The sequence below is a fragment of the Borostomias antarcticus genome (assembly GCF_949987555.1).
Source record: "Borostomias antarcticus genome assembly, chromosome: 2".
Taxonomy (NCBI): domain Eukaryota; kingdom Metazoa; phylum Chordata; class Actinopteri; order Stomiiformes; family Stomiidae; genus Borostomias; species Borostomias antarcticus.
In genome coordinates this window covers 17490208-17509474 of record NC_140235.1, presented here as the reverse complement: position 1 = coordinate 17509474, position 19267 = coordinate 17490208, and the positions used below count along the sequence as shown (strand labels likewise).

At 48.7% G+C, this 19267-nt stretch overlaps 1 protein-coding gene across 1 annotated transcript in view; it reads right to left on the bottom strand.

Moving 5' to 3' along the window:
• Nucleotides 1-1634: 1634 nt before the first annotated feature.
• The window catches only part of sema5a (sema domain, seven thrombospondin repeats (type 1 and type 1-like), transmembrane domain (TM) and short cytoplasmic domain, (semaphorin) 5A), a 176973-nt gene continuing 159340 nt past the window's right edge, over nucleotides 1635-19267 (bottom strand). The window contains exons 17-22 of the mRNA XM_084458537.1: nucleotides 13264-13476; nucleotides 7262-7432; nucleotides 6793-6948; nucleotides 5417-5461; nucleotides 4874-5085; nucleotides 1635-1813 (exon numbers count right to left, since the gene is read on the bottom strand). Of these exons, the coding sequence (XP_084314663.1) occupies nucleotides 1694-1813; nucleotides 4874-5085; nucleotides 5417-5461; nucleotides 6793-6948; nucleotides 7262-7432; nucleotides 13264-13476 (917 nt within the window). The 3' untranslated portion in view covers nucleotides 1635-1693. The remainder of the gene's footprint in view (nucleotides 1814-4873; nucleotides 5086-5416; nucleotides 5462-6792; nucleotides 6949-7261; nucleotides 7433-13263; nucleotides 13477-19267) is intronic.

Sequence of the window (19267 nt, the reverse complement as noted above, 5' to 3'; positions counted from 1 at the left end):
ACACGGCCGAAACACTCTCTTTATATGTATCCTTCATGTATCCTTCCACGGATGCGGACGCCATTCGTCATGGAGGCCCTGTTAAAAATGCCTTCAAAAGGTTAGAGGAGTCGTTTGACACCTGTGCCTTCACAGTACCCTGACTGAATGCTGTAGACTTTTTTTTATTTTTTTATATCACACATAATTTTAATATATTGGCTCAATAAGAACAGTTAGAGGAACGACACTGGGTCCCTCACTTCTACACAGACTGTAGAGGCAGTTGTGTGAGATCGTGCCATTAATGAAAGTTAAATAGATAAAAGTACATCAACGGACAGCATTTACTAAGCAGAGTTCTGCACTACTTACTCATGCTGTAATACTGGTAGACACCTTTTTATTTAGATTAGACTCAGACAACTCTTCAAGTATACGAAGCAATTTTAATTTATGCACAATAAAACAAGCAAACATGTAAAAAAGAGTTAGTTACAATTGAAACATTGAGGAAAGCAACGTGCCAAGTGCTAGACTCCGATATGATGAACATCTGAAACAGGAAGGCATCACCTGGAGAAATACAGTACAGCTCCTCATGGTGTTGAGGATTGGGTCTTCGTCTTCACAAATACATGTCTAACTAATCCAACCAGCTAAAAGAAACAATGCCAACCCACACTATATAAAATTCTGAACTTCAAAATTATAAAAATATAAAAAGGTAATGTGACAGAAATTATGAAGGACATGTTCAAACAAATTTCCTGGTCAATTTCTCCACAATTTCTACATAAATCATTTTTTATTTGCCAAACCAAAATTTTCTTTCTTTTTCTTTAACAGACATTGATTAAATGGGCATATAAAAGCTACAGAGAAATTGGCTTCAAAAGGAACTTACTGTACAATTACAACAACAAAAGCAAAAGATTTGATTTGATACATTGATACTGTATTTCAACCACTGCTAACTGCTAGAGTCCCCTAATAGAAAGAAACACAGACCTCCCCAAATATCTACATCCTAATTATACGCCCTCTTCTGGAGAGATGACCCCTCTAAGGAGACGGGTGGTAGTTGGTGGGATTCATAATTTAGGCATCTCTAAGGCCAACTCCTTTGGGTCCTCGGTAGGCTCCGTCTGACAACACCTTCGATGTATGAAGAGAACAGTCTTCCTGAGGCCTCAGAAGACCCTAAACCCTAGATCACCACCAACCGTGCAGAATTAACCAAGCGACAGAAAAAACACAGCAGGTGAATGTCATGCAAAGCAGGTGGTTCTCTCTTCCTACAGGTCTAGGAACAGAGTCTTCACAGGAGGGCAGAGAGGAATCCGGTCTAAGCCAAGTTGCTTTTTTAAATTCCTCTTTTAAAAACCTTTCCCCCCTTTATTTAGTCTGTGATGGGCAGAGTATTCCAGTCCTCCCTTCGTCAGTGAGAGCCAGGTGGCTGCTGGGTCGTTGCTGTCCCAGTGACCCCCGGGACACCGAGGGAAAGTGGGCTTCCCTCTGTTGGCGTCACTGTTCTCTGATTGGAGGGCAGCTGCCGACAAGTCTCAGCGTGGGGTGGTCCCATGTACGATGTCACAAATCTCATTACAAATCATGAGGGAAAAAAGCAGGTCATGATGAGTGGTGAGGGGGTGGCGAAGGGGGGGGGGGGATCTGCACAAAGGGATGGGTTGAGTCTGGCCAAGACGAAGGCTTAATAGTCATCATAGGTGTTAAGATCAGTGAAGTATGCGTTGGTATAAGTCTTCCCGGCAAGCTGAGGGTTAAAGTACTTATTTCTTTCCTCCAGAATCAGGTTGTTCTTATTGAAGGCCTGCGGATGAGAGAGAGAGGGAGAAGAGAAGAAGGGAGGGAGAAAGGAAGAGAGAGAGAGAGAGAGAGGGAGAGAGAGAGGGAGAGAGAGAGGGAGAGAGAGAGAGAGAGGGGGGGAGAGAGAGAGAGAGAGAGAGAGAGAGAGGAGTCAGCATCCATTGCATTGTTACTCACAGAACAGGTGATAACTCAGTCCAGATGGCAAGGTAACGTGAATATGTCTCGCGGAACACAAAACAACAAGCCCCTGAGCATTAAAAGAACAACAACACAAATCAATGATGAGGGAGGCTGCTTTGTGAGTGAAGCATAGCGTTTTTGAAGAGCAAGGTCGAAACATTAACTACAGGCTGGGAACAAAATGATCACCGCAGAGTGAGAATATAGCGATGATAAGCACCCATGTGTCCTCTCTGATCGTCTCCATCAGCGATTTTTATGGCCATCGAATCTGCCGGTCCCCGAGGATGCGTAAACTATAAAAGCGATCAAACAACATTGCAGGGGAGAGTTAGTGCGTTTATAACAACTGTCCGCTGGGGGGGGGGGTGGGGGGGGGCGTCTCTCGGAGATCCAGTACACGCTGCTGTTAAACACACAGAGTGCTTTTCTCCAGCGTCTCTAGGAACACCGGGGTTTTACGGTAAACATGGCATCATCAGCAGTTCGGCAAATTGGTGCGGGCGCTATTGCGCGTCTTATCCTCCGGGCCTAAGTGCGCGCCGCGAGCCCCTCGGAGGGGGGGGGGGGTAATTCGACACCTGATGATGCTGCTCTCGTGGTGCGATGGACGGAGGCCTGCGGACAGCTGATGACCACCGACAGCAAAACGCCAACGTGCGCCGTCGTTATTGCATTATACAGCCTCTGTTGCATAGACTTGGCTTGACTTGGGTTGGCTGCCTCTTTAAACAGATAGTTCTTTTTAAACAGCTGCCCAGCTGAGAGCTGCTTGCACCATCCACTTTTCTTTTAATTTCCTCTGCCATAGATTACTAATGGTGCCCTGGAGCTGTAAACAAACAACCTACTCAACAACGTGGTAGTGATGAGAATTTGGAGCCAGATAGATAGAGAGAGAGAGAGAGAGAGAGAGAGAGAGAGAGAGAGAGAGAGAGCGAACAGCAGCGGAGCCTAGCCCATCATATGATTTATCCGACAAAACGCAGCCAATTCAAAAAACGGGACACGGAGAAGGACAAACAAGAAAAAGAAAGAAAGTAAGAAAGGAAACAGATATATCACATGCTGATGAGAGGACGTGTGAGATGCTGGTGGGGGGGTTGGGGGGGTACACTGCCTTCTCACAAGCCTACAAGGTGCGCCCTGCGGGATGAGGGGGGGTGGAGGATGGAGGTTTCCAAGCAAAGAGAAACTGAGTCTGTACTCCGACCTGCCTCAAACAGGAAGTGCCACGGGAGTTGGGGGCGTGGCCTTGGGCAGGGGAGGAGGAAGAGGTTGTTGGGACGGGAGGAGGAGGGTGTCAAGAGGCGGGATGTCGTAGCAGACGGAGGTCAGAGAGTTAGTAGAAAACCTCCAGGCCGCGCACGGACACGCCCCTGCTAGCGGACAGCGGCCGGCGCACGCCGGGGTCATCCAGCGGCAGGAGGACCGACACATCGGGCTGCGGGGGGGGAGAGGAACGGGCAACAGTCATCCTCACACAGCGGAGCCACGGCAGAGCCCTACGCCCTACCGCGTGGTCTGAGAAAGGCTGGGGGTGTGTGCAACTGTAGGTGCGTCTCAGATCCAAAATGGAGACTGGCTGCGGCTTCCTGGTGTGCCCTGTCGTGTCGTGTACCATGGAAGACGGCCATGTTGCTACTGTTTACAGAGCACCATGATGGACGCCAGCTGCCCTCTACACAGCTGATATTCTGATATGGTGCAGATAACAACAGTGTTCATTAATAACACTTAGCTGTGCCTCTCGCTGTCTCTCCAGAGTCTGGTTCTTAAGAGCTCTGCCAAATAACAAAACAATTAGAAATCCAGCCACTGCAATATGATGCCAGGTGTTCATCTTCCCACTACTTTAACTCTCCGGGAATTGTAATACAGAGCCATTCCTTTAACAGCAGAAACTGTAGTCCGATTCATTAACAAGGAGGAGAGGAGTGAGGCAGACTGCATGGAAACGAGACAGGATTCATTTTTCACACGCCGCTCCGTTTGTGTTTTTTACTTTGCCAAATGAGCTCTGCCGATATTAATATCTGCCTCATACCGTAACGGAAAACTGGATAATACTCACAGACCAGACTGCAATTACAGTACATGATAAATGAACACTATTCAACTCTTTACCCTGGCAATGAAAATTCCGCTCTAAGAAGTTAGTTCTGAGCCAAATCGTCCGTTGTCTTTGTCGATGTTGATGTGCCTGCTTTGCAATTTATAAAACACACTATGGATACACTCCATTCTCTATTATTGCTGCTAAGCAATCTTCTGGAACCTAACTCTGGGTGCACACTTACAGTAATTTGGGCTCATATGAAGCTGCGGGTTTGAGCTTTGAACTCACTAACTGGCCTCACTACTTTAGAACAAGCACTAACTCTACTCAACTAGTCAATATCTCAGAGCACGTGTCTGCGTCTGGAGGTGTGTAGTTGTATGATCAGTCACTCATGAGAAAGCAGTGTGCTGAGACAGAACGTGGCTGGCGTCACAGAGAGTGGACACACAGTGCAGGATCACACAGAGGTACAGCGGAGCCCCAGAGGAGCGGCCAGGAGGGGCTACGGAGAGTCAGTACACAACAGATGGTGCTTAGTATCATGCAGTAAGACAGGAAGGAAAGTCCTGCGCAATCAAAAATGCTCTCTGGAAGTTTTCTGGGGACGATAAAAAAACAAACTACGTTCTCTTGCTGTGAGATGGAACGTTTGAAGTTAATCAAAAACAACACAACTCAACATAAATTCAGCCCTGGTCTCACAGCATGAGGAGAACATCGCTTTGCGCCCCTCGACTATCCGGAAACCTCCGGATGACAGTTTTGCTTGAACGTGACAGCGGTGCTACGTGCGTGCGTGACGTCACAACGGTTCCCGACCTTGATGGCTTCCACGGAGTCGTATTTGTCCAGTTTGTTGATGTGGTTGGTGATGCTGGTGTTGAGGGGCGCAGCGGAGACCGGGTGGATGACGGTGGCGTCGTGGGACTGCTGCTGGTAGCGCTGGCAGTATGTATACACCAGCAGGGTGACCAGGCAGCCCAGGACAGAGCTGCTCAGACCCACGGCCATCATGTGGAACAGGTTAAAATCTGCTGGAGAACAGGAGGAGAGGAGTGGAGAAGAGGAGAGAGGAGGAGTGGAGAAGAGAGGTGAAGAGAAGAGAGGAGAAGAGAAGTGAGAGGAGGACAGAAGGGGAGGAAAGGAGAGAGGAGGAAAGGAGGAGGGAGGAGAGAGAGCAGGAGAGATCTGGTTGAAGAAATGTGTAGATTTTCTCGGCTATGGTGAAAAGTACCATAAAAGATGTGACTGAAATTGTACATACTGTACCTACGCATTCTGGCGTGCACACACGTGCAGACACACACGCACGCACGCACGCACGCACGCACACACACACACACACACACACACACACTATACCTCCACAGTGCCTGTCTTCCTGGCTCGAGTGAGCAACTGAGACTTCTGAGAAAGAGGAAGTGCAGTAGTAGAGAGAGGGAGAGAAAGACAAGAGAAACAAAACACAAACTCATTACTCTGACAAACGGCGTCCTCAGAGGTGAATGGGAATGACTGCGGTATTTCGGAGGGAACAGGCGATCATAAAAAGCAGCAGAGCTAATGAGGAGCATGGCACCTGCGGCTCTTTATGGCAGCATCAGAGCTTGTTAAAGTAAATGAAGTGCGCCACTCGCTTAGTGAACCTTAATGGACTATCAGTCCTATTCAAAAAAAGGATGAGTGATAAGCAGGATAGGCGTGCTGGTAACCCTGTAAGATTCCTCAGTGTGTGCTCACAGCATTCTAATCACTGGAGTCTATGGTATTATGGTGATATGATGGCATATGTCACTGTAGTACTCTCGACTGCGTTGTTTCGAACCCACATTCGACAAGCTTGTGTGGTGGATGCGCTGACAGTTGCACCAACGGGGATGACCCTCTTGGAGGGACTGTCAGCGCTCCTTTGAGGAGTGGGGTTCACCAGCTACACTCGGCGATACATACAGTTAGAATATCTGATGTTTATGTGTTCATGTAAAAACGGTTAAAGGGGTAGTCCACCACAAAAATGTGAGGGCAGCATCATGCTTTCCTCTGCTGAACGCTGACAAACAGTATGGAAATGCATCCGCTCTAAGAATCTCTGTTCTTTTAGTAACTCATTTGACACAGAGTCCATTGATACAAGGTGGAAGACGTTAAAGAGAAAAGTACTCATTTGATTCAGCCTCTCCAGAGACAGAGACGAGGAGAGGCTTATTAAGCCTGTCAGTGCATCCGTGATCAATATCCTGGCGTGTCTCACATTGCCGTCTGTCAATAGGGCAGATCCTTGTCTGGGCACACATCAACACTAAGCATGTGTGTGTGAGTGAGCACGTGTGTGTATGGTTGGGTGCGTGCCTGTGACTGAGTGTGTGTTTGACTGTGTGTGTGTGTGTGTGTGTCTGTGAGTTTGTGCATCTGTGTGCATGTACAAATGTGTGGCTGTGTGTGTGTGTGTGTGTGTGTGTGTGCATGCATATGTGTGGCTATGTGTGTGTGTGTGCACATGTGTGCATGTATACTGTACATGTGGCTGAGTGTGTGTGTGTGCATGTACAGTATGCCTGTGTGTGAGTGTGTGTGCATGTATACGGGTGGCTGAGTGTGTGTGTGTGTGTGTGTGCGTGTGCACGTGTGTGTGCATGTGTATGCATGTATGCGTGTGCATGTGTGCGTGTGTGTGCATGTATACAGTGTACGTGTGGCTGAGTGTGTGTATCTGTGTGTGTGTGTGTGTGTGTGTTTACCTGGTATAAAGTTGGAGTCGGGTGGACAGGGCCTGGTCTCTGTGCTGTTGCCTGAACACTGGTTCCCGGTGGGGAAGAGGACGTCACAGTGACGCACACGCAGCTGGTTGCCCGCCGAGTCACACTGGGACCAGTCTGACCAGCTGGACCAGCTCTCTGTCGACGCACAGACACCGGACCACCACCAAACATTACACTCAACATGCCATGTGTGGGTATGCATGCATTTGTATGCTCCGGTGTGTGTGTGCGTGTGTGTCTGTGCTGGTGTGTGTGTGCTGGTGTGTGTGCTGGTGTGTGTGTGTGTGTGTGTGTGTGTGTGTGTGTGTGTGTGTGTGTGCTGGTGTGTGTGCTGGTGTGTGTGTGCTGGTGTGTGTCTGTGCTGGTGTGTGTGTGCTGGTGTGTGTGTGTGTGTGTGTGTCTGTGCTGGTGTGTGTGTGCTGGTGTGTGTGTGTGTGTGTGTGTGTACCTGGGCAGGGCTGTGTGTTACAGAGGGCCTCCTCGGTGTGCAGTCCCAGGCAGATGTCCCCTCCGTAGGCCGGCAAAGGGTTGTTGCAGGTCCTAGTCCTCATATAGTGACCGCCACCACACGTCACCGAGCACTTGGACCAGGATGACCAGCAGGACCAGCTACCGTCCACTACACGCCAGACACACACACACACACACACACACACACACACACACACACACACAAACACACACACACTACCGTCAACCCAGGTCACCACCTTCCTCAACGTATTGTGGCTACAGAGGCAGAAATAGTGGTCTTAGGTCCTGCTGCCTCTATGGGATCTAAAGATACATGTAAGACCCGTGTTTTATAAAGCCGTCAGCATTAGCCTGTTAGCCTGGTGTCGTCATTGTCATAGAATTTACAACTGGCCTCAAGACCTTTCTATTCCAAACACCTTAAACCTTTGTCCTCTCTCTCCTTTTGTAATTCACCACCTCCCTCAACCGTTCACATAGCTGTGCTAACCTACAGGATGACCTCCAGGAGGTCCACACACCTAGAACTCTGTCTACTCCAGAATAACCATCCTTTGTCCCTTTGTCCCTTTGTCTCCAAGAAATTGCCGCCTTTTCTCATGTCACATGTCTGTATTCTCGGCCACGCCTGCCATTTCATATGACGTGCAATGGGTTAGCCAATCACATCCTAAAAGCGCCATACCTGTGTTTTGCTTGAGAATAAAGGCCGCGCTGACCAAGAGGCGCCACTTCTTCGGATGAACCACTCATGTTGCGTTGTCCAGGAAGTCCTTGCGCTCGTATGTTTTCTCAATAAACCAGACTTAACTTGTCTGAGCGAATCTTGGTAAATCCTTTTTGACTAGATCAGTTAAAATCCATTACATCATCCTGATCACGTCAGCTCACATTCTGCTCCCCATGGATCAGTCTGGACCAGGGCACCTTGGGGCCTCTACTCGCTCTGCAGTTGTACTGTAGCTTACGGTCTAAGCGGATGGATCCGTCCAAAAATGTATAAACCTACAATGCGATGTGCCATGCTTCTGGATTAGGCTACTTCGTTTGGTACAGTATGTCCATGTTTTAACTTGTAGCAACTGGCAAAACTAGGCTGCTTGATTCGGCATTTGTGTGACAGGATTCCAGCGCGCTCTAGAACGGAAACCAAGCTCTGAACAGAATTGTATTTAATGTTATTATCGTTTTTTTTGTCCTGTGAGCTTGTTTGTTTGGTTGTTGTATTGTCTTGTGTTATGTGTAGGACCCCCTTGAAAACGAGTTGGGACAACTCAAGGGGTTTTATCCTACTAATAAAACAAACTTTATCACAACAGTGAATAGACGCGAGGCCTGGACTTCTTCCTATCCACATTGATTCCCATAAATTATATTTTAACCGGGGCCGGGCCAATCAGCGACTGCGTTCTAACTGCTGTTCTGCTCCCCAGTGGGGAGGCAGTCACTGATTGGTTCCCGTAGTTGGTGCATGAAACAGTGGCAAAACAGTCACTTAAAGGACAATGCTCGTTTTTGACAACCTGGACCTTATTTACGACATATTATAAGACGTTTGACTCACCGAGATCACTTTGGTGTAGTTCAAGGCATGTAGAAGAAATTTAAAATCCAGCGCAAGCCAGTATATCCATGTAATGGCGGTGGTGGGGCACCGAGAATGCAGTTTCTAAAAATCTATTTTCTGCCGCGAAACGGTTGTTTTCATCAATCTGTCTTTATGAATCGCTAGTTGTGCTTACATAGAGCGTAGGCCTGTTGTGGTTGTTCACATGCCTCTGTAATATGATCTTTAGAAACGTCTTTCGAAACGAAATAGCTTCCCCACTTGCTCCAGCACGCATGCGCACATCGCGCAATCGCTCCAGCACGCTGTGCGCATGTGTGCTGGAGCAAGTGAGGAAGCTATTTCGTGTCTATAAGGTCCAGGGGCCTCATTTATAAACATTGCGTAGAATCCACGTAACTAAGTTAGCTTAGCTAAGTGATTACTAAAATATACGCACAAAAAATCTCCGATTTATAAAACGCTGCGTATCACAACCCATGTTCACTCAGGCACGCCTACGCCAGCTGCCCTTTATAAATCACAATCAACACTTAACTTGGCGCACGTGAATGCGCGTTCTGATCACACCCCAATTAACGCCCACAATTGCCTATAAATGGTCAGTGATACGCCTATACATATGCAACGACAATGGAGCCGAGTGCAAAAGGCAGAAAGAGAAAGATACATTTTACCGATGCGAGGTGGAGGTATTGGTCAACGAGGTAGAGACGTCGCAAAAGTATCTTTTCGGAACGATGATTTCACATGTGCACGACTGATAAGAGCACCTGTTAGGCCTGAGTGGTCTGTTAGATAATGAATTATCTATCATGCAGGCTATGTTGGCATTCGTTTAGTGCGGTAGGCCTTATTAGGTGGCGGCTTATATCCAAACTGATAATCATTATAAGCCTATAGTGTTGTTGCATGGGTAATGGGGTTTGGATCTATATTGCACATAATCTAATGCTTCACAGGGTGGCCCATGAATAAAATGCCTAACTTATCAACGTATAAACGGGTCAATTTACAATGACATCCATAACAATGCAAACATGTAGGCCTATAGTGACTACTTAAGGCAAGTATCCCCAATTTAACTGTACGACAGATCTAAGGGTTCTTTGCAGCAGCCAATTTGTGTATTTTCCGGGATATCATGCATTTCACATACTTTCTCAAAACATTCTGTAGGCATATAGAAGCTGCTTTTTCTAATGGATGTTGCTGGAAAGCCAAGCACATATTAGAACATCTGTTCCAAGTCCCGGCATATCCATGGCCCCGTGCGTCATGGCCTACTATAATCCAGCTATATCAGTGCCTGTATCGAGGTCTTGTAAATATATGGGGTCCATGGATGAGTTTCATGTGATTCTATAAAGGGTAATTATTGCTACACACATGACGATTTTGCAAATTAATAATCTAACTTGCTCCCTTGTGTTCTTACACCTTGGAGACGCATCACCTCCATGCGCTGTTTTGCGCACAGCTAATTCTACCAAAGCGGCATGTGAGCATTGGGATAACATGCGTTTTTAGGCCCACATTCCTCGTATGCCTGCTACATGACAATCATAAGACAATATGAGGATATATGATGATGTACAATAATGTAGCCTACAGTTGCCTCGAGTAGGACATTTCCATTCACCGCTCAACATCATTGTAATTGCGGCTTGCCTCAGTGGTCATTCGGGTTTACATAAAAGCCTAATCAAATATAGGCTATAAATACATAAATACATTAACGAATGAATAGGTGGATAATTAAACATACGAATAATTAACTAAATAAATGATTAACTGAATAAATATACTTCAACGCCAAATGCAACATTTGTTTGGTGCAGTATAGGCCTTATAGTTGTAGGCCATCGACATACGGAATCATTAATATGATAAGCCTATAGGCTCGTGTCGTGTTGTGTTATCAACGTAATATGTGGCTTTTATTCATAGGCTACTGCCCGTGATGCTTCTCGGGATAGCCTATAAATGAATAGGCCTACAACATAACATTATATTATGACACAAATGGGTCAATTCACAGACACATCCAAAGCAATGCCGACATTATTTTGTGATTAGGCTACGGTGGCGATTGATTCCGTTTAAACTGTGTGACACAGTTGCAGCGACCGATGTATTTATTATTCAATATGTCATGTGTTTCGCAGACTTTCCCGAGTTTCATCTCTCTGCCATCGGAGTCGCGTTTTCCCCTTTCTCCAGAAACGTGCTTATCGTAGTTAAAAGAGGGTCGAAGTGTGCGTAGAGTTACGCACACCTTCCGCCAACTTATCGCTCAGCTCGTTTTTTATAAATACCGAAAGTTGCGTAGAAAGTTGCTCAGCATGGGTTACGCACGCTTTTGTACTTACGCAACGTTTATAAATGAGGCCCCAGGTTGTCAAAAACGAGCATTGTCCTTTAACGCAATGAGCGGTAACGTTAACCTTAGTAGAATAAACACAGCGTTAAGTGCTGTTATTGACAATTAAACAAGAACCAGAGTATGCTCTAACAGAGTTTCTTGGAGTAAAAGACATTTTCACCGTTCGTCCGACTGGATTTTGCAAAAGTTTTGTTAAGCTGATTGGATGAAGGAGTTGTCCATCAAGGCAAGTACTCCCGCCCACTGAAATCGTTCTGGGCGGCTAGAAGTCCAGACTATCACAAAAGGGAATCTCTTTGTGTGAGGAAGTCTGGCTTCCTGTGGCTGTGGCACTGATCAAACAATCTATTCACTATATATTCATAATATAATGTATGTATAATGAATTTAAATTTGCTTAAAGTGGTGTAGGCCTTCTGTTCTGCAGCAATGTACTGTAGGTACCGCTGAAGTCATCTCGCCGCCCCCCCCCCCCCACTAATCCACTAATTAACCATCAACCATTCCTTTTTGCTTTTCCTCCTTTTAAATGAGGCCACACTAGATATCCCACGTACACAAACACACACACACACACACACACACACACACACGCACACTAAATTTAAGCAGAAGCATCTTTCTCCGGGTTTATTCCAGGATTGCTTCTAAAGCGGCGGACCGATCTGTAGAGTGCAGGGTTGAGGGGAGCTGAGCTTCCCCTGGGTTTGGTCATCTCTTTGCTCAGTAATTTCTCTGTTGAAGAGTGACAGATCAGTCGATCCCTCGGCCTGGATGACGAATAGTCCCATCTCTCCGTCTGGCTCCAGCAATAGCCAGAGATTCATTGGTTTCCAAACCAGGCGGATGTCAAGACATACCGTAACACCTTTTCTCTCCGTAAGTCCCTCTCTCCCTCTCTTCCTGTCTGTCCCAGCACACCAAAGCATTCCAAAAGTGTCGGTTTATACGGCATATGGATTCTATAACCCCAGGCTTCCCAGACGATCAGCATCGGTATTCATGACTACTCACACCATGCAAAGACTAGTAGATCGTCTGGACGGCTCGTGACCAGATTAAAGCCGTGGATAAGCCCCCCGCTGTCTACATTAGACCTGGACCGCGACCTGTTGCTTTGATATTCTGTAACCCCCTGCACCCTCGCGCCCCCAGACCGTGCCTTATGCAGTGTGCAGCAGCTCCGTGACGGACTAAGTGGAAGTGCGGTTCACTAGAGGACGACGCGCGTGGCGTGTTTTGAGCTCGTGGCGGAGATAAATGAGCTGAGCCCGCGATCGGAGCCCCACCCGAGGCCGCAGTTGACAACGACGTGGCGCGACGATGACGCAGCCATCCGGCAGCGCGAATCATCGGCGGCTAGCAGGCCTATCTGCCCGCCGCCCCGTTAGCGTCTGTCGACGGGGTCTGATGATGGATTACCGTTTTGAGGGGCAGAGGGGGAGAGGGGGATAAACAAACCCTGCTGATTGACTGAAATTACCGATAGTCCGTCGCCTCGCGGGCCAGCGTCGGACGGCAGGCGCACCGAGTACGGAGCCTAAGTGTCAGATTTCCATTTGACAGCACACATTACCTTCTTTGTCAGATAGAGCCCTCGTTTAATTAGACGCCCCCCCACCCGCCAACCCCAGTCGAGGGAAGGGGTGGTGGTGGGGGGGGGGGGGGTGGAGGCGTCGTCTCGTGTTCTCTCTCCACAACAGAGCGCCGCACGCCGATGGCTCTGTGATGTAATTACTGTACCAAAGGCGCCGCAGGGTTTGTGCCAGAGATTCAAGCCCCGCCTCACACGACTGACTGTGTCTCTCTCTTTACTGTCAGCGCAGACGGGAGGCAGGTGTGTGTGTGTGTTGGGTATGTGTTATTGCAGTGACGTATTTCTCTCCAGCTGGGTGTGTATGAGTGTGTGTGTGTGTGTGTGTGTGTGTAAAGGTGTGTGTATGCGTGTGTTTGTATCTGTGTGTAGGTGTGTGCATGTGTGTCTATGTGCGTGTATGTGTGTGTGTGTGTGTGTGTGTCCGACCTGGACAGGGGGTGATGTTACACTCCTGGTACTCCTGCGCGGCCCCCGGGCAGCCCTGCCCTCCGTAGCGCGGCTCAGGGCTGCTGCAGATGCGCTTGCGGCTGCGGATCCCCCGGCTGCAGTCCCGGCTGCACTGGGACCAGGAACTCCAGGGCGACCAGCCTCCGTTCACCGTGTGGCCCGAGATTGTCCTGCCCGAGCGCAGCAGCTCACCTGGGGGAAAGAGGGCAGGGAACGTGTGAGGGAGAGGCGGGGTTACATGTAGGTTCTCCTCGTGGAGCTCTAACAGAGCTACAACGATCAGGATCACCCAACCCACCCCCACTTTTGAGGGTGGGTTGGTGGGTCAAACAACTTCAGTGTGACAACACCGAGTGCAAAACTAGCAAACAACAACACCGTTTTACTAGCAAACAACACTACTAGCTAGCGAACTAGCTCACATTCTTAATGTTATTATTAGCTAGTGCTAGCTACTGTTCTTATAGCTACTGTTTGCATTAGCTTGCTAGCGTCCTTGCGTTTAATGTTAGCTAGTGTTAGCTAGCTAGCATCCTAGCGTTAGCTCGCACTAGAATACGAGCTAGCTAGCTAGCTATTCACAGTGTACACAAGCACCATCCATGTCAACACAGGGGCTAGACGTGGACACAGGGATCAGCCTAATTTACGAAACTGACAAAATACCCCTGAGGCGCGCAGAGGAATTGCTCAATGCTCACTGCCAGAGCACCTCCACGCATGTGTGGTATGAGCACCATCGGCACACGTTTATGCAACGGGTCTATTTCACATTTAAAAACGTGTGTATTCTATGTTTAAGCATGGCTAAAACGTTTCACACAAGTGCCTCTACTCGTCTATTACACGTTTAGCCGTGATATCGGGTTGCAATCACACACACACACACACACACAGACAGACACCCACGCACACATACACACACACAGGACCGGCATCTCCTATTGGTGGAATACTCCTAGACCTGTCAGACCTGTCAGTAGCATTTGATACAGTAGACCACCTGATCCTCCTCTCCACCCTCAAGGAAAAAGGCGTCATTGGCTGTGCACTCTTCCTGTTTGCATCCTAACTGACGGGCCACTCCTACCAGGTGACTTGGGGAGGGTCGATGACAGAACCACATTGACTATGGGAGTTACACAAGGATCTATCCTGGGTCCTCTCCTATTTTCCCTCCACACTACATCTCTGGCTTCTGTCATTCACTCGCATGGCTTCTCCTATCCCTGCTACACCGATGACACCCAACTGGTCCTGTCATTTCCCCCTTCTGACACTGACAAGTGGAGGCACGCATAGCTGGGTGCTTGGCTGACATCTAGGAGTGGATGGCGACACACCACCTCAAGCTCAACTTGTACAAGACTGAGCTGCTGTTCCTCTCAGGGAAGAGCTGCCCACACCGGGACCTGGCCATCACCATTGAAGACACAGTGGTTATGCTGACTCGGACAGTGAGGAATCTGGGTGTTATCCTGGACGACCGACGGTCTTTCTCTGCACATATCACATCCGTCACACGCTCTTACAGATTCCTGCTCTACAACATCAGGAGAATTCACCCTTTCCTCACTGACGAAACGGCGCAGGTGCTCATCCAGGCCCTTGTCATCTCCTGCCTGGACTACTGCAACTCCCTCTTCGCTGGGGCCCTGGCATCAGCCATTAAACCCCTGGAACTTGCCAGAACCAGCTTGCCTGGTGTTCAACCATCCCAAGTTCTCCCACACAACTTCCCTTCTCCGTTCTCTACACTGGCTCCCTGTAACTCTTCTGTGTCCTGGTCCCGCAGTGGGGTAATTAACTGCCCACTAACGTCAGGACAGTAGTCGCTGCCCATCTTTCGCCAAAGGCTCAAAACTAACCTCTTCAAGAAGTGCTACCACAATCCTCCCTTTTAAGCACCTATTGTATTTTAGTTTGCTATTCTTGCACTTTGCCTTCAGCACTAGATTATGCTCTTAGTCACTTGCTTTAGAAAGGAGATGCACTTCTGAGTTCTGGCAAGTAGTAGTACATTGGCTTTTCCTACGTTGCAATGCAATTATTGTAAGTCGCTTTGGATAAAAGCGTCAGCTAAATGAGTTAATGTAATGTAAATGTAATGAATAGGCAAATGCCTAAGGCCTCCTGCCTTGCAAAACTTTTTTTTTTTACTCTCCAAAAAGTGTTAACGTTCTCATTGGATACAGTATGTTCCTCCCCCAGCAAGATTGATCTGATTGGCTGAAGCCCAAACCAATGTGATACTTGGGTCACGTTCCAGTGCGTCATTGCTGCTGCTCATAGCTAATAGCTGTTACATGACGATGGGATGATGGTGCCTCAGTCTTTATTGCTTCATGATTGGTTGAATTTATCCCAAAAGGGGGACTCCATAGAAGATTTTGTCTAGGACCTCCAAAGATCTAGAGCCGGCCCTGCACACACACACACACACACACACACACACGCACACCCTCCCACCCACACACACACACGAAAGAGTCCCCGTTCATTAAACCCTGTACCAGTGGTTGACTAATCTGCGCTCCCCTCATCAGAAATTAGTTAACGGACTGAAATATGAATCAGTCATTTCTATTAAGATCCAATTACAGCACACATTAATCAGTGCAGCTGTGAGAAGATGCTAGATAGCTGGCCTTTGAATGAGCGATGGTCTGTTTAAGGGAGAGATAATCATCTGAAATGAAATTACAGCATGGCTCCAGACACTCCTCCCATGACTCAGTCATTCAGCCAACTGCTGTCTCACACACAACAATGGAGGTCTGGTTCACTCCACCCCCAACCCCTCCCCCCTCTCTCTCTCTCTCTCTGTTTCACTTGCTCACTGTCTTTCTATCTCGCTCATTCTCTACCAGGTTTCCACTCTCTCACTTGTGTGGCCCTCCTTTCCCCAGTGACCCTGTACCTCTCCTACCCCTCCTCCCCTCACTCTCTTTCTCACTCTCAGTGTCCCTGTATCTCTCCTACCCCTCCTCCCCTCACTCTCTCTCTCACTCTCAGTGTCCCTGTACCTCTCCTACCCCTCCTCCCCTCACTCCCTCACTCACTCTCAGTGTCCCTGTACCTCTCCTACCCCTCCTCCCCTCACGCTCTCTCTCTCACTCTCAGTGTCCCTGTACCTCTCCTACCCCTCCTCCCCTCACTCTCTCTCTCACTCTCAGTGTCCCTGTACCTCTCCTACCCCTCCTCCCCTCTCTCACTCTCAGTGTCCCTGTACCTCTCCTCCCCCTCCTCCCCTCACTCTCACTCTCAGTGTCCCTGTACCTCTCCTACCCCTCCTCCCCTCACTCTCTCTCTCACTCTCAGTGTCCCTGTACCTCTCCTACCCCTCCTCCCCTCACTCTCTCACTCTCAGTGTCCCTGTACCTCTCCTACCCCTCCTCCCCTCACTCTCTCTCTTACTCTCAGTGCCCCCCCCCCCCCCCCCCCAGCAGTTCATTCATGGACAGTCATCCTCCTGTGAGTTGTTTTGTATTCTCCCGGCCACCCTCAGTGACAGGCCAGTGTTTACTCAGCCTCACTCAGCACTCAGCCTTGACCTCTTCAGAGCTCCGGGTGACCTTGGGAGCCGGCATGCCAACACACCCTGCTCTCTGAGATGCCAGGGCCGGGATGGGCCCTCTTTATCGATTCTGAGCAGGCAGCGGCACAGACAGCCCCCGGCTGCCATGATGACCTGTACTCTTTATCAGGCCCTGCTTGACCCAGAGGCATGCATGCTCCCCTCCAAAAGGCAATTGAGCGTCTCCCAGCCTACTCTCATCCAAACGTCCGCTTGTGTGTGTGTGTGTGAATATTTGTGTTTATGTACAGTACTTGTTGCCATCTGTGTTTTATTGCATCTGAAAGTCAGAGAGAAGCAGAGGGAGAGTAGTAGACTATGCAAGAGAGAGAAAAAGTGTGTGTGTGCATGCGTGCGTACTCTACTATATGTGAGTGTGTGTGTGTGTGTGTGTGTGTGTGAGTGAGAGAGTCAGAGAGAAACAGAGGGAGTGTGTTAGGGTTGCGTGTGAGCGCATGCCGAATCATTGAGGCCGTCCCCCCGTTGCCAAAACAAACAGCTTGCCGTCCTCACTTTCAGATGAGCGGTGACTGGCTCTATCGATCTACGAGGGAACAACAATCTAGGAGAGAATTCATCCTCTCACCGCCCAGGGAGCGAGCTGAACCCTGAACAGGAGGACGTGGACGTGCAATCCAAACAACTATCGGAGCAGGGGACACAGAGTGGGACGGAAGTACAGAACAACTGTGGAATTGGAAAACAGACCTTTCCTGACACCCCGTAAGGAAATAGATGGAACGCTAACAAGAATGAGGCAGAAACAAGCACAGGGAGACATGAGAGCAACAGGACCGGAGTCACATGCTCAGCAAGCCTGCAGAGCATAGGAGCAGAATGTAATGAGAGAGAGAGAGAGAGAGAGAGAGAGAGAGAGAGAGACAGTGAGAACAAGATTGAGAGTGAGAGAGATAAAGAGAGATAAAGAGCGAGAGACAGAGATAGAGAGAGAGAGAGAGAGAGAGATGTATTAATTGCAATGTCAACAACTGGTACAGAAGAGAGGCCCAGAGAGGGCAGATGGCCTAGACTCCCTGACACTTCACTCTTCTCACCCTCCATCTACCCCTGTTACCCCACCTCCCACACCCCCCATCTCTCCATCTACCCCTGTTACCCCACCTCCCACACCCCCCATCTCTCCATCTACCCGTTACCCCACCTTCCCCACCCCATCTCTCCATCTACCCCTGTTACCCCTCCTCCCACACCCCCCATCTCTCCATCTACCCCTGTTACCCCACCTCCCACACCCTCAATCTCTCCATCTACCCCTGTTACCCCACCTCCCACACCCCCATCTTTCCATCTACCCCTGTTACCCCACCTCCCACACCCTCCATCTCTCCATCTACCCCTGTTACCCCACCTCCCACACCCCCCATCTCCCCATCTACCCCTGTTACCCCACCTCCTACACCCCCCATCTCTCCATCTACCCCTGTTACCCCACCTCCTGCACCCCCCATCTCTCCATCTACCCCTGTTACCCCACCTCCTACACCCCCCATCTCTCCATCTACCCCTGTTACCCCACCTCCTGCACCTCCCATCTCTCCATCTACCCCTGTTACCCCACCTCCTACACCCCCCATCTCTCCATCTACCCCTGTTACCCCGCCTCCTGCACCCTGACCCTCCATCTCTCATTAACCAAACACCAGATTAGTTCACTCATGCCTCCCTCGAGAGGAGTGAATCAGGGGCGTCAGTGGGGTGAGATTTATATGTGTGTGTTCGTGTAGATTCCCAGGAAACGAGATAATCTGTGGTGGATTAGGATCGTCAAGCTGCTCTCGCCCAAGGGACCGGCCCTGAGTTAGGCACTTATTAAAGCTAGTAACTAAAACTTGTTGGACATGGCAGGCACGCACGCACACACACAGTTGCAGAAGAGTCGTTTGCTGTGTTTAATTTGTCTCAGGTTGCCTGAGGTGACGCTAATTTGCTCTCTGAAAGTGAATAGTTTATTAGCCATTTGCTGACAGCATCTATCCTCCACTGAGGGAAGGATAATGAGAAATCAAACAGGACTTGATCTTGTGTTGTTTGTCACATCAGTGGTAGATTTCAAGTTATCATTAATATGTGAACACTGGTAAGGGGTTTAGAGAGAGAGAGAGAGGGGGATAAGAGAGAGGGGGAGAGAAGGGAGGGGTGGAGAGAAAAGATAAGATATAACTAATAAACTTTGGGCATTACAGCAGCAGAAAGATAGAACAGGCATGAGTAAAAGAGAGAGAGAGAGAGAGAGAGAGAGAGAGAGAAAGAGAGATAAAAACAGAGAAAGAAAGAAAGAAAGAAAGAAAGAAAGAAAGAAAGAAAGAAAGAAAGAAAGAAAGAAAGAAAGAGAGTGAAAAACAGAGTGAATGACTGCCAGAAACAGAGGAAAGGTAATAAACAGAT